Source organism: Ahaetulla prasina, chromosome 1 (assembly GCF_028640845.1).
Source record: "Ahaetulla prasina isolate Xishuangbanna chromosome 1, ASM2864084v1, whole genome shotgun sequence".
NCBI classification, from domain to species: Eukaryota; Metazoa; Chordata; class Lepidosauria; order Squamata; family Colubridae; genus Ahaetulla; species Ahaetulla prasina.
The window spans coordinates 345,024,798-345,038,766 of NC_080539.1; the positions used below are offsets into that span (position 1 = coordinate 345,024,798).

Here is a 13,969-nt window from a genome sequence, read left to right on the forward strand (position 1 = left end):
GTTCAAAGGGCCTGACTGTCTGACCACCATGACGGACACCAGTCTGTTCGCTGGGGGGCTCATCTCCAGTCATTGATAGCCCAAGGCCAGTGGACTAAGACGGACTTGAGCCACAATATCAACTGGCTGGAGCTCAGGGCAGCACACCTGGCTCTCAGGCAATTCCAGAGTACTGTGGCCGGACAACATGTTCTGGTCTTGACGGACAATGTGGCCATCAAGGCCCACATCAACTGCCAAGGGGGTACCCATTCCAGATCCCTCATGGAAGAAGCCAAACACCTGGGCCTCTGGGCAGAGAGACACCTTCTGTCCATAAGGGCAGAACACATTTCAGGGGTGCGGAATGTGCAGGCAGAATGCCTCAGCAGAGCAGCAGTGGACCATTCAGAATGGCGCCTGCACCCCACCCTATTTCAGGAACTGACAGATTGCTTCAGAGTTCCAGCCCTAGACCTATTTGCTTCACCTTGCAACACACAACTGCCAATGTTCTTCAGCAGGTTTGCATCACCAGGGGCGGAAGGCTACCTGGAAGGCCTTTTGCACCTGGTGCTCCAGGACAAACACTGATCCTTCTTCGGTGGCTCAAGTCCTGGAGTTCCTCCAGGAAGGATTGGACAAAGGGTTGCCACCTAATACCATTCATAGGCAGGTGGTAACAGTGTCTTCAGTCTTATCATGTGGGAGTCTAGAATCTCTCACTAAACATCCTACTGTGTGCAGGTTCCTCGGGGAGCTACGAACTTGAGGCCTCCTGTGGTTCACATGTACCCCACCTGGGACCTGACAAAGGTTTTGCATGCCTTCACCGAAGACCCTTTGAGCCACTAAGATCGGCTAGCAACCATTGTCCCAAGTCAGGCTGTGAATGACTGGGATAGGCTCATGGCTCACATGGGAGCCATTTACTCCATGAACAAATGGATAATGGACTTGTTACAATGTGACTTGGCATTCAGTAGCAGCAGGAACCAGAGTTGCTTTTTCTTTTCTTATTACAAATGGAATTACACTATCAAATAATTTACTAAGACTGTATTGTTATGTTATGTTATGTTATGTTATGTATTACTATTATTATCCTCTTCCTTAGTAGTATCTACCTCTTTCCACTTAATACTATAACCATGTTTCTTATATCTTTCAATTTATATTTGTTTGTATTTGTTTCCTAGTACAATTTGATAGCTTATTAGAAACCTTGACTATCACTAAGTGTTGTATCTTTTTATTCTTGATTAATGTATTTTATTCTCCTTATATACACTGAGAGCATATACACCTAAGACAAATTCCTTGTGTGTCCAATCACACTTGGCCAATAAAGAATTCTATTCTGTTCTGTTCTGTTCTGTTCTGTTCTATTCTATTCTATTCTATTCTATTCTATTCTATTCTATTCTATTCTATTCTATTCTATTCTATTCTATTCTATTCTATTCTATTCTATTCTTTCTCATCCCATCCAACATGTAATATTGAATCTGTTAGTGATGTTTGCTATCTTACTTTAGACATTTGATTTCTCATGCAATAACAATATTCAGTATATTCAGTCACTTGTTTAGTGACTGTTCACAAATATGATGGTAATTTTTAAATAGATCATTTTCTGACCAATGCATGCATTTACAGCCAAATTTTGTATGTCTGAGAACAAAAGCTGTCATTTTAAAATCTACTAGAAGGCAATTAAAGGGGAAATTTTAAATTTGACTAGTTAACACAGATTGGAGCAAAATAATTTAATATTGGATAGGTTGAAAATATTTGTGAACAATGGACTCAGAAGTTAATTTTTACAATCTCTGCCAAAATAGACTGTATGTAAATGATGTTATGGATGAGGAACAAGTTCTATTGGATAAGGCTGATTTTAATGTGGATTTTAAAATGACAGGCTTACAAGAATGATCTGGAAAAATATGATATATTGGACATATAAATGAAACCAGTTGATGTCTTGATAATTAAATACAGATAACAAACTGGAAGAGTGACTTGATTGGATTTGCAGAGGAGGCCTGTTGAAGTTTTGAAAACTGATTAGAAGGAACACACACAAAAAGAATCAAGCTCTAGGGCATTATTTGAAGGGATTAAAGACTGAAGTTTTGAAAAGTAAAGGGAAGGAATGTGAAATTAGTTTATTTGATCAAGGTTAAAGTAAATATTGCTATTTCTGGTAACCCTTAATGGACTTTTGCTGACTAGTACTGAATGACAGGGTTTTAAAGATGTGTAAATAGATAAGTGATGAAATATGGGATGAAGAGATTGCTGTATTTTAAGAGGTGATAAATTGTTAAAATTGTCTATACATGTTATGACAAAGTATATTTTTCTTTTTCCTTGCTATTTTTTCCTGCACTCTGTCTCTTTTCTTTTTTACACCTTTATTTTTTGTAATTTGTATTAGTTTTTAGCTGTATAAATGTAATGCTTAATAAAAAAATCTAAAAAAAGGATAACCAAGAGGCTATGGGGAAAAAAAAAGCTGTTAAAATGAATATAAACTCTTGATTGGTACACATTTAAAGAGGGATATTTATGGTAATTCCACTTATATTTTAGATAAATGACTAATTATTACTTTTATATGGAATTCTTGGCACACAAGTTTGTTTGTTTTTTTAAATTGAAGTTGCCTAAGTTTTTAATTTTCCTGATTCTCCATAGTGTGGCGATGGGAGGTGCCAGGTTTCAATTATATGTTGGGCATATAGGTAGGTCTCAATTTACAGCCATTCATTTAATGATGGCTCGAAAGTATAACAGCCTAGGAAAATGTGACTTTCAATTCGTTCTTGAAGTTATGACTATTGTACCAACTCCATGTCACATGATTACAGTTTGAGTGCTTGGCAACCTGCAATGTATTTAGGTCATGTGATTGTGATTTGTGATCTTTCTGGCCAGCTGCTGGAAACCAAAGTTAGTTGGGAAAGCCCTCTGCTTAATGACCACAAGATTCACTTAACTAGTGATTTGCTTAATTATTGTGGTAAAAATGGTCACTTGTGTTGATGTAATGAGTCCAGACTAATTCCCTGCTGGAGCCCTCCTCCTGACTGGGATGGTTCCTCTTCAACAAATTATAGCCAAACATTTACTATATTTCCAGGAAAGCAATTAGATACATTTGGATGAAATTGGGAAAGGAATTTGGGATTTCATGAGAATTTGTTTCATTGTTAATGATACTTCAAAAACCTTCGAGAGTCCCAAGAAGAATATAGCTGCCTAAACCCTTTGAATGCCAATCTATTCAGAAAATTCCACATGGATGACTGAGAATCTTCATCAACATATTCAAATAAACATTTGTTATGTTCTCATTTTGACCAGATGTATTGCATCTTCAGACATTTCTATGATAAATAGATAGTTTTCTTAAAACTAAACTGACAAATCAGTTTTCTTAGTAATTAAATAATTTTATTAAAGTAAGTATTTAATAATTCACAAGAAATTTGCAATGGAGAATTGGTCTATTCACCAAGTCTGTTGCTCTCTGGTTTCTAAAGAGTTGGAAATACATCAGTGTACCGGATACCAAAAGATGGCTTGGCAAAATGTATGAATTTTCAGCCTGAACTGGCTGTCCACCAAAGAACAATATGATTTTGTATGGCCAAGGTTCAATTTGTTGTTTAAAAACTGAGTTGTATACATATTGTGTGTCCATGTGTGTGTGTGCACTTTTTTATTTAGTTTTTCTCATACGTTCCATTTTGGGTTTTTGTGATCTATTAAAGTAATAAAATGTTAATATAACATGTTTCTCTTTTTTCTTTTTTGCACAAGTAACATGTAAAAACTACTAAAAGTTATAGGAGACAAAGTTATTGCACGCCACAATTATATATGCATAATATATTTTATATATATTATGTATATATAATTGCCAAGATGGCACCGACGAAGGCTGCCTCGGTGAAATGCTCTCTAATTGTTTCTTTATTTCTAATTGTTCTCTGTGACTCATTACGGATTTCCTACTCACGAGACCATCTGCTAAAAATTAAGGAACATTTCTTTAAGGAGCAGCTTTCTTTGATCTCACCCCCGCCTGTCTTTACAAACACGGAGGAGATTCTAATACAGGAGGAGGCAATTCCCACGGAGCCATGGACTACTAAAAAAAAACCAAATGACAGAAGAGAAAGAAGAGAGGTAAACGATCTGGGATCTTAATCAGGCTAAGAAATCGCATTAAAACTCCTCTGCCTTCAATTTTCCTAACAAATATACGCTCACTTACAAATAAGATGGATGAAATACTCCTCTTAAACAAATACTATTCTGATTTTCGCAATTCAGCAGTCCTATGCTTCTCTGAAACCTGGTTAAATGATTCAATTGAAAATAACAGCCTGAACATTCCAGGGTTTCAGATTGAACGATCAGACAGGATTCCAGAAACATCTGGTAAAAAGAAAGGAGGAGGCTTATACCTATATATTAATAGAAACTGGTGTCAAGATTTTAAAATAATTTACAAATTCTGTGACAACAATTTAGAGACTCTAATTATCAACTGCAAACCTTACTATTCGCCTCGTGAATTTTCCTCATTTCTTCTAATTGCTGTTTATGTCCCACCACAAGCCTGTGTAAACAAGGCATTACGAACTCTAGCTGACCAAATCATGGAGGCTGAAGCCAAACACCCTGATTCACTGGCCATTGTTTTGGGAGATCTAAACAAGGCAAACTTAAGGAAAGAGTACCAAAATACTTTCAGCATGTCAATTGTCCCACCAGAGGCAAGAATACTCTAGACCAGAGGTGTCCAAACTTGGCCCTTTGAAGAATGGTGGACTTCAACTCCCAGAATTCCCCAGCCAGCATGAGCTGTAAACATGAGCAAGTTGCTTGCTGGGGAATTCTGGGAGTTGAAGTCCACCACTCTTCAAGGAGCCAAGTTTGGACATCCCTGCTCTAGACCATTGTTACACAACACTAAAAGATGCTTATCGGTCTTTACCACGTGCAGCTGTAGGACACTCTGATCATTGCATGATTCACCTTGTACCTGCTTACAGGCAAAGACTTAAAGCCACAAAACCAATAATTAAATCAGTGAAGACCTGGACGGAGGAATCAAAATTAAAGCTACAGGCATGTTTTGACTGCACTGATTGGAATATTTTTAAAGATACCTCTGAAGACCTGGATGAACTCACAGATACTGTAACATCATATGTCAGCTTCTGTGAAGACCTATGTGTACTTGCGAATATACAGTAACAACAAACCTTGGTTTACACCTAAACTTAAGCAGCTACGACGTTCCAAAGAGGAAGCCTACAGAAAAGGTGATAAAATGCTGTACAATCAGGCCAGAAATGCACTAACAAGGGAGATCAGAGCAGCAAAAAGAAGCTACTCTGAAAAGCTAAAGAATCAGTTTTCAGCAAATGAACCAGCAAACATGTGGAAAACTCTTAAAAATATCACCGGCTATGGCAAACCTCCTTCCCAGGCTGAAGGTAATCAACAACTGGCAGATGACCTGAATGAGTTTTACTGCAGGTTTGAAAGGAAACTACAGCCACCTATCTCCACAACCCCCATCTCAGACACACCAACAACAGCCAAGCCTCCTACAACTGACCCCATTTCATTGGGTTCACAACCCCTAGTGATCACAGAAAAGGAAGTGCAGGACCTATTTCACAGACAAAAGCCAGGAAAAGCTCCAGGCCCAGACAAGATAACTCCTTCTTGCTTAAAAGTCTGTGCTGACCAATTGGCCCCCATCTTCACCCATATTTTCAATAAATCACTAGAGATGTGTTATGTTCCTTCTTGCTTCAAACGCTCTACCATCATCCCAGTGCCGAAGAAGCCCACCATCAAGGAACTGAATGACTACAGACCAGTTGCTTTAACATCTGTACTCATGAAAACCTTTGAAAGGCTAGTGCTTTCTTATTTGAAAACCATCACGGATCCGCTGTTAGACCCCTTGCAATTTGCATACTGAGCAAATAGATCAACAGATGATGCTGTTAATATGGCTCTGCACTACATCCTACAACATCTTGAGTCTCCAAAGACCTATGCAAGGGTCCTTTTTGTAGACTTTAGTTCAGCATTCAATACCATCATTTCAGACATTCTTCTAACTAAGCTAAACCAGCTACAGGTACCGGAACAGACTTGTAAGTGGATCACAAGCTTCCTAACAAACAGGAAGCAGCAGGTGAAGCTAAGCAAGATCACATCAAATACCTGTACAATTAGCACAGGGGCCCCCCAAGGCTGTGTGCTCTCCCCACTTCTCTCTGTATACCAATGACTGCATCTCCAATGATCCATCTGTTAAGCTACTGAAGTTCGCAGATGACACAACAGTGATTGGTCTCATTCGAGACAATGACGAATCCGCCTATAGACGAGAGGTCGAACGACTAGCCTTGTGGTGCAACCAAAACAATCTGGAACTGAACACACTCAAAACCGTAGAAATGGTGGTAGACTTTAGGAGAAACCCTTCCATACTTCCACCTCTCACAATACTTGACAACACAGTATCAACAGTAGAAACCTTCAAATTTCTAGGTTCTATCATATCGCAAGATCTCAAATGGACAGCTAACATCAAAAACATCATTAAAAAAGGACAACAAAGAATGTTCTTTCTGCGCCAACTCAGTAAGCTCAAACTGCCCAAGGAGCTGCTGATTCAGTTCTACAGAGGAATTATTGAGTCTGTCATTTGCACCTCTATAACTGTCTGGTTCGGTTCTGCAACCCAACAAGAAAAACACAGACTTCAGAGGATAATTAGAACTGCAGAAAAAATAATTGCTACCAACCTGCCTTCCATTGAGGACCTGTATACTGCACGAATCAAGAAGAGGGCTGTGAAAATATTTACAGACCCCTCGCATCCTGGACATAAACTGTTTCAACTCCTACTCTCAAAACGACGCTATAGAGCACTGCACAACAGAACAACTAGACACAAGAACAGTTTTTCCCCCGAAGGCCATCACTCTGCTAAACAAATAATTCCATCAACCCTGTCAAACTATGTACTGAATCTGCACTACTATTAATCGTCTCATAGTTCCCATCACCAATCTCTTTCCACTTATGACTGTATGACTATAACTTGTTGCTGGCAATCCTTATGATTTATATTGATATATTGACCATCAATTGTGTTATAAATGTTGTACCTTGATGAACATATCTTTTCTTTTATGTACACTGAGAGCGTATGCACCAAGACAAATTCCTTGTGTGTCCAATCACACTTGGCCAATAAAATTCTATTCTATTCTATTCTATTCTATTCTATTCTATTCTATTCTATTCTATTCTATTCTATTCTATTCTATTCTATTCTATTCTAATCTGTCTTGAAATTATTACAGATTGATTTGCTTATTATCAAGCCCATCAAAACGTTTTGAGGGATGTGAACTTTTATGTAATATCTCTCTTGTGCTGTTATATTTTTAGTAATATTTATTCTTCATTTTTTTTCTCTTTAAGGTATATGGGTTGCTCAGCATGTTCCACTTCTGTTAGGTGGGAATTTAGAATGTTATTTTCTTTTCCAGGACTTAGGCTATTTAAGCCACCATTAATTGAACTCCAAATCAGTGACCTAGCTATGTTGCTGAAATAATACACAAGTATTACAAATTGATGACTAAATAGGTAATTCTCTGCCCAAAAACTTAAGTATCAAAAATCTCCAGTTGTCCTTATTTTGCCAAAAATATGTTGTTAGTTATGCTACTGTCTTCTAAATCACGATTTAATTTATGCAATAATTTAAAAAAAATTTTTTTATCTTGCAGACGTTCCATCTTCAGATCAACCTGACTTGTTTCTAAAGAAACTTCAGCAGTGCTGTGTTATTTTTGACTTCATGGACACACTATCAGATCTTAAAATGAAAGAATACAAACGTTCAACTCTTAATGAACTTGTGGATTACATTACAATAAGCAGAGGGTGTTTGACTGAGCAGACTTACCCTGAAGTAGTTAGAATGGTAAGTTATTTTTTTTTTAGAAAATCATAAATGCTTTATAGATACCATTATTTAGTAAGCAGGTTTAATAAGAATATTACATCTCTGTTAGTATTCCATCTTAGTCTTTTCAAATGCGAAACAGGAAAGGCATTTAAATTGCAGTTGTTCTTAATTTCAGATAAATAATATGCATAGTAGAAGATGTGTGGGAATATAAAGGCATCTTTTATTCTTAGCTTATTTATATCCAGGGCTTTTATGTTAATTTGCTACAATTCAGAAAGATTTTATGCTTTATTTAAACACCGCGTAGTATTTTGATTATTTTAGGAAAAAAATAATGTTCATCTGTGAGGTTAAGAAATTTTCTGTGCCGGATATAATTATAAATCAGTGTTTTTAAAATGTGGTTTCAATTGCATCTTATATTATTATTTTGATTTGCAAAGTAGTGAAATTCCATTAGATTGATCTCCAGGTAACCAAAAATAATCTTGATTGCTTTACAGTACTTAACAATTTGGGACCTGAAATCATTTCTGGATACTTAAGGGGCTACTAACTGGAAATGCTTTAATAAAGCCATTGTCAAGGTTCCAGAAATACCTTTTCTGCGCAAAAGAAACTCAGAGACATTTCTTTTCCAGAGTTCTTTACTAGCATGAGGAGACTGGCACACGATGAGTGCAATTCCAAAACTGAAGTTCCGGATTCTTTCCCCCAGTTATACAAACCCCAAGAGTCCCACCCCCCTGAACCCTTTGATGGTCACATGGTCCCACGTTCTCCCAGTCCATTCGAATATCTTCTTGCCACTCTTCCTGCAGATGTGAACCCCATCCGACCTTGACCGTCTAAAGAATGTTACCATACCCCTCAGCCCCCCTTCTTCCCCTCAGGGGAAAAATGTGGCAGCGTCTGGAAACCTAAAGTCTAATATGGTTTCCAGGCCTGACAGGCGTCCCCTCTTGGAAAAGAAGCTATATCCTAGGAAAGAAAACAAAGAGTCGATAAAGAAGAGTGTCAGTGGTCCACACTTCCCTTCTACCCCTCCCCTCTCCAAGAGGTTTTTTAGGTTTGTCAGGGAAAGTGTCGTGAAATTGTTTAATCAAATTGTCCGCATTTACTTTCCAACTTTTGACCCAAGTAGATTCAGATAATGGATATCCCTTCCAGTGGACTAAATATTGTAATTGACCTCTATATAGTCTAGAGTCAAGGATTTTCTTGATTTCATAGTGGGTTTCACCTTGGATTATCAAGGGTGGTGGGGGAGCGGCAGGTTGAGGTCTCAGACCAGACTGTCTAGCAGGTTTTAATAAGCTGGTATGGAATACCGGGTGTATTTTCCCCAACATTCGAGGGAGCTTGAGTTGGACGGTAACGGGATTAATAATTTTTACAATGGGGAAAGGACCCAAAAATTTTGGACCGAATTTTCTGCTGGGTATCCTTAATCTTAGATACTTAGTAGACAAAAAGACTTTATCTCCAATGCGAAAAGGGGGTTGAAGGGAACGGTGTTTGTCAGCTTGGGCTTTGTAATTTCGAGCTGTCACAGCTAAGGCCTTTTTTGTGTTTTCCCAACCTTTCTTCAACGAATTCATCCAGTCCGTTAGGGAAACCGAAGTGGGGGGTTTCTCAGGTCCCAATCCAGTGACTCTCCCGATCCTCCAGGTTTTATTGTCCTCCAGTGAGGTTGAGAAGAGGGAGGGGGCTCTCCATTCCGTCCCGGGAAAATGTTTTCTCCCGACTGGCAGCTTACCCATGAATCAGAGTCCTTGGGCCGTGCTCCAAGCTGACAAGCAGGCTCTACCACTTCGGGGCTTCGGGTCCTCTCGTCAGATGGGAAATAGGTGACTTCAACTAAATCGTCAGGATCATGTTTCGCCGCTCCTTCTACGCTCTCAACTTGCTGCTCTTCCATCTTCACTGGGTCTTTGCACCGCTGTGGAGGTTGCGGAGACTGGGGCCCAGCACCCCTCTAACGGGCCCCCTCTGAGAGGAGGAGAGGGTACCGTTAGCAAAAGAAAGTTATGAGTTTTGGAATAATGTCAAGGTTCCAGAAATACCTCTTCTGCATAAAAGAAACTCAGAGACATTTCTTTTCCAGAGTTCTTTACTAGCATGAGGAGACTGGCACACGATGAGTGCAATTCCAAAACTGAAGTTCCGGATTCTTTTCCCCAGTTATACAAACCCCAAGAGTCCCACCCCCCTGACCCCTTTGATGGTCACATGGTCCCACGTTCTCCCAGTCCATTCGAATATCTTCTTGCCACTCTTCCTGCAGATGTGAACCCCATCCGACCTTGACAGTCTAAAGAATGTTACCATACCCCTCAGCCCCCCTTCTTCCCCTCAGGGGAAAAATGTGGCAGCGTCTGGAAACCTAAAGTCTAATATGGTTTCCAGGCGTGACAGCCATTGCTTTATACCAGATTTAGCTGGTGCAAAAGCTATTCATTTTTCTGAAAAAGGGCATCCCTAGCCAGAAATATTCATATAATAGTAATTTGTAAACTTAGTCTTTAGTGAACTGTATGTGGGATTAACTTTAAAACATATCTGGAGAATTATTTTGTGGATGCAATCCACTACTTCTCTACAAGGAAAAGGACTACTTGGAAAAATAATAGGACATGTTATTTTCTATATGGACTGGCACATATTGCCAGCCCATATATATTTCCTGATTATAATGATGAACAGCTGTTTTGGTGCCAGACCAGTATCACTATATTGCTGTTACGGGCATCTGCTAAGTCCCCTCTGTAACTGCAGATGTGGTCCCTTGAGGGCCACCCAGGAGAATGGGCCGGGTAAGGTCTTCCAGTGCGCTGCCTTCTGCTACGGTCCTTCGCTAGTTCAATTTCCATCTCTGCTGCCAGGGTATACCAGCCATACAATGTGGTTGGAGACGCTCGTGCCCGGCACAGTTCATAGAGATCTCCATTCAGGCCCTCTTTGTAAAAGTCGACCAGGATCACCTCCGACCACCCTCTCATCAAGGGGACTAGATCACTGAATTCCTGGGTATAATCAGCCACCGGTCTCCTCCCTTGCCTGATGGTTTTCATTCGACCTTTGGCTTTCTGCTCCCCCAGGGGGTCCTCAAACCTCCTCCTTAGTGCCGTAATAAAATGCTCGTAATTTTGCAGTAGGGGGGAGTGGTTTTTATACAGCGACACAAACCATGCAGCTGCTCTTCCGGTCAAATTGTGGGTCACAGCTCTAACTTGTGCTGCCTGTGACCAATAATCTCCCCCCCAGTCTAACATGTGGTCATTCACTATCGCCAGGAACAATTCCAGCTCCTTCGCATCCCCATCAAATTTTTCTAATATGGGGGGAATTTTTGGCTTTTTCCTTCCCCTGCGCGGCCTTGCTTGGTCAGCAGGTGGCGCCCGGCCCCCATCCAATTCAGCTTCCTCTGGGGAGAGAGTTTCTGTCTCTTCAGGAATCTCACCACCCTGGAAATCACCTCTAACGGGCCTCTTTGTAATTTCATCTTCCTCTTCCCCTCCCCCCTTGGAGGACTGAACAGGGGATTCATACCTTTGGCGAACAGCTAGCCTTACTTTCACCTCACGGAAAAGACGAAAGGCTTCTTCCAGCTGGCGTCTGTCTGTTATCTCTCTCTCTCTCTGCCAATCCGAAAGTCTCACCGTCCCTTGTTTTTCTCTTTTTGTTACTCCAGGCTGAAACTCTTCGGCACTTGGTTCCCACCTTTCCTCTTCCAGCTTTAATTGCTCAATCCACCGAGCTCTGCAAACTTCCAGCTCGGGGTTAAAAGTGTCAGCAAAATTCCTTGGACGCCTCCCAGCTCAGCCGGCGGCAGTCCTTCCATCACATTTGGGTTTCTTCCCCGGTATTGCGATTGCAATCCTGGTTGGTAGACATGGGTGGAGTTCCAGCTTAATGTCAGGCTACCCCCGACGGCAAATAGGAAAGAATTCACCTTGACTCCATTTGGTATGGAAACAAGTACTTTTACTTTTACAGTCTGGTTAGCAGCCAAGCAAAGCTGGAACTGAGACAAAATATGGCAAACATATCATATCCCCCCAATTGTCCCTCCTCCTCCAGGAGGTCAGGCTGGTCTGGTCCAATGCCAACTCCTTCACGGCCCCTCGTGGTAATCTTCTTCCACAGGTCTCTGGATGTCAGTCAACTCAGGAATGCAGTGTCGGTTAGGAAAGCGCGCGCTGATAACATTCAATCATTAATCACCCCTCCTCCCAGTTATGTCAGCCGACACTAATAATAAGCTCTTTTCCCTTACCCCGGACGGTGGTATGATTCACCTCATGATCCTAAAAGTTTATAATACAGAAATAAACATTTTACATTCTATCTACTGATATAATCATTTAAAAATAAATGAAGAGTGGAGTGGAGGCTGACATTTGGGGGCTCGTCCGGGATTTGAACCCGGGACCTCTCGCACCCGAAGCGAGAATCATACCCCTAGACACTGGTTTTGCTGTCAAAAAACCATTTTCCATGTGCTTTGTATTTGATCTATCCATTCTGATAAAGAGGAAACAGTAGTTTCTTCCTGTGGGAGTTCCGAGATAGGAACAAAATCTTGGCCTGAAGCTATTTTAAAGGGAGTAAATCCCGTGCTACTATGAATTGAGTTGTTGTAGGCAACTTCAGCAAAAGGTAAGAGATCAGCCCAATTATCTTGCTGGTAGTTAACATAACATCGGAGATATTGTTCTAGTACAGAGTTCGAACGTTCACAGCTTCCATTAGTTTGAGGATGATGGGAGGAGCTTAATCCTTGGGCGGAACCAATGAGTCGTAAAAATTCTTTCCAAAATTTAGAAGTGAATTGAACTCCTCGATCTGAAATGATGCGATCAGGCACTCCGTGAAGTCTATAAATGTGTTGTACGAACAACTTTGCTAGAGTCTTTGAGGAGGGTATTTTTGAACATGGAATAAAATGCACTTGTTTGGAGAAAAGGTCAGTCACTACCCATATAACAGTATTGCCGGAACTTTCAGGTAATTCCACTATGAAATCCATGGATATTTCTTTCCATGGGGTTCCTGGTCTGGCTACCGTTTGTAGTAGTCCAGGAGGTTTTCCCGGAGGTCTTTTGGATGATGCACAGACCGGGCAACTTGCCACATATGCTTGAATGTCTTTTTTAAGACTTGGCCACCAAAATTGTCTTTTTAAGAAGATGCAAAGTTTTCACAAATCCAAAATGCCCTGCCATCTTGGCATCATGGCATCGTTGTAGGATGGTTTCTCTGAGTGATAGAGGAACATATAGTTTTGTTCCAATCCAAGCTAGTCCATCACGGAGTGTGCATTCATGGAATGCGTTAAGTACCAGTCATCGGTGTTTAAAGCTTCTTTAAACGATTTGGTTAGTTCATCTGGGAGTGAGGGGTCAGCTTTGAGTGGCTTCTAGTTATTGCTGGGGCCGCCAACTGTTGCACGGGAAGTATTGGTTGAACCACCTCGGAGCGAGTGCAATTGTATTGGGGTAAACGTGAAAGAGCATCTGCTAAGAAGTTTTTCCCTCCAGGAATATACTGTAAAGTAAAATTAAAGCGGTTAAAATATTGAGTCCAACGGGCTTGTTTAGCGAAAGTTTTCTAGGAGTCTTTAGCGCTTCCAGATTTTGTGATCAGTCCAAACTTCAAAAGGATGATTTGAACCTTCTAAGAATTGTCTCCATGTCCGTAGAGCCCAATGAACTGCAAACGCTTCTTTTCCCAAATAGCCCATCGCCTTTCGGTTTCAGTCAATTTTAGAAGTGAAAGCACAGGGTTGTAAATTACCATCAGCATTGTTTTGGAGCAAGACGGCTCCGACTGCTACATCACTTGCATCAGCTTGTATTACAAAAGGAACATCCATGTCAGGGTGCTTTAAAATAGGTTCGGCGGCAAAGAGTCGTTTCAATTTTTCAAATGCTGCTTGGCATTCCATTGTCCATT

At 40.5% G+C, this 13,969-nt stretch overlaps 1 protein-coding gene across 1 annotated transcript in view; it reads left to right on the forward strand.

Annotated features, from left to right (window-relative positions):
* PPP2R5E (protein phosphatase 2 regulatory subunit B'epsilon) overlaps positions 1–13,969 on the forward strand; it is an 80,438-nt gene that overhangs the window by 34,908 nt on the left and 31,561 nt on the right. Inside the window, exon 3 of the mRNA XM_058162915.1 lies at positions 7,827–8,023. Within this exon, the coding sequence (XP_058018898.1) occupies positions 7,827–8,023 (197 nt within the window). The remainder of the gene's footprint in view (positions 1–7,826; positions 8,024–13,969) is intronic.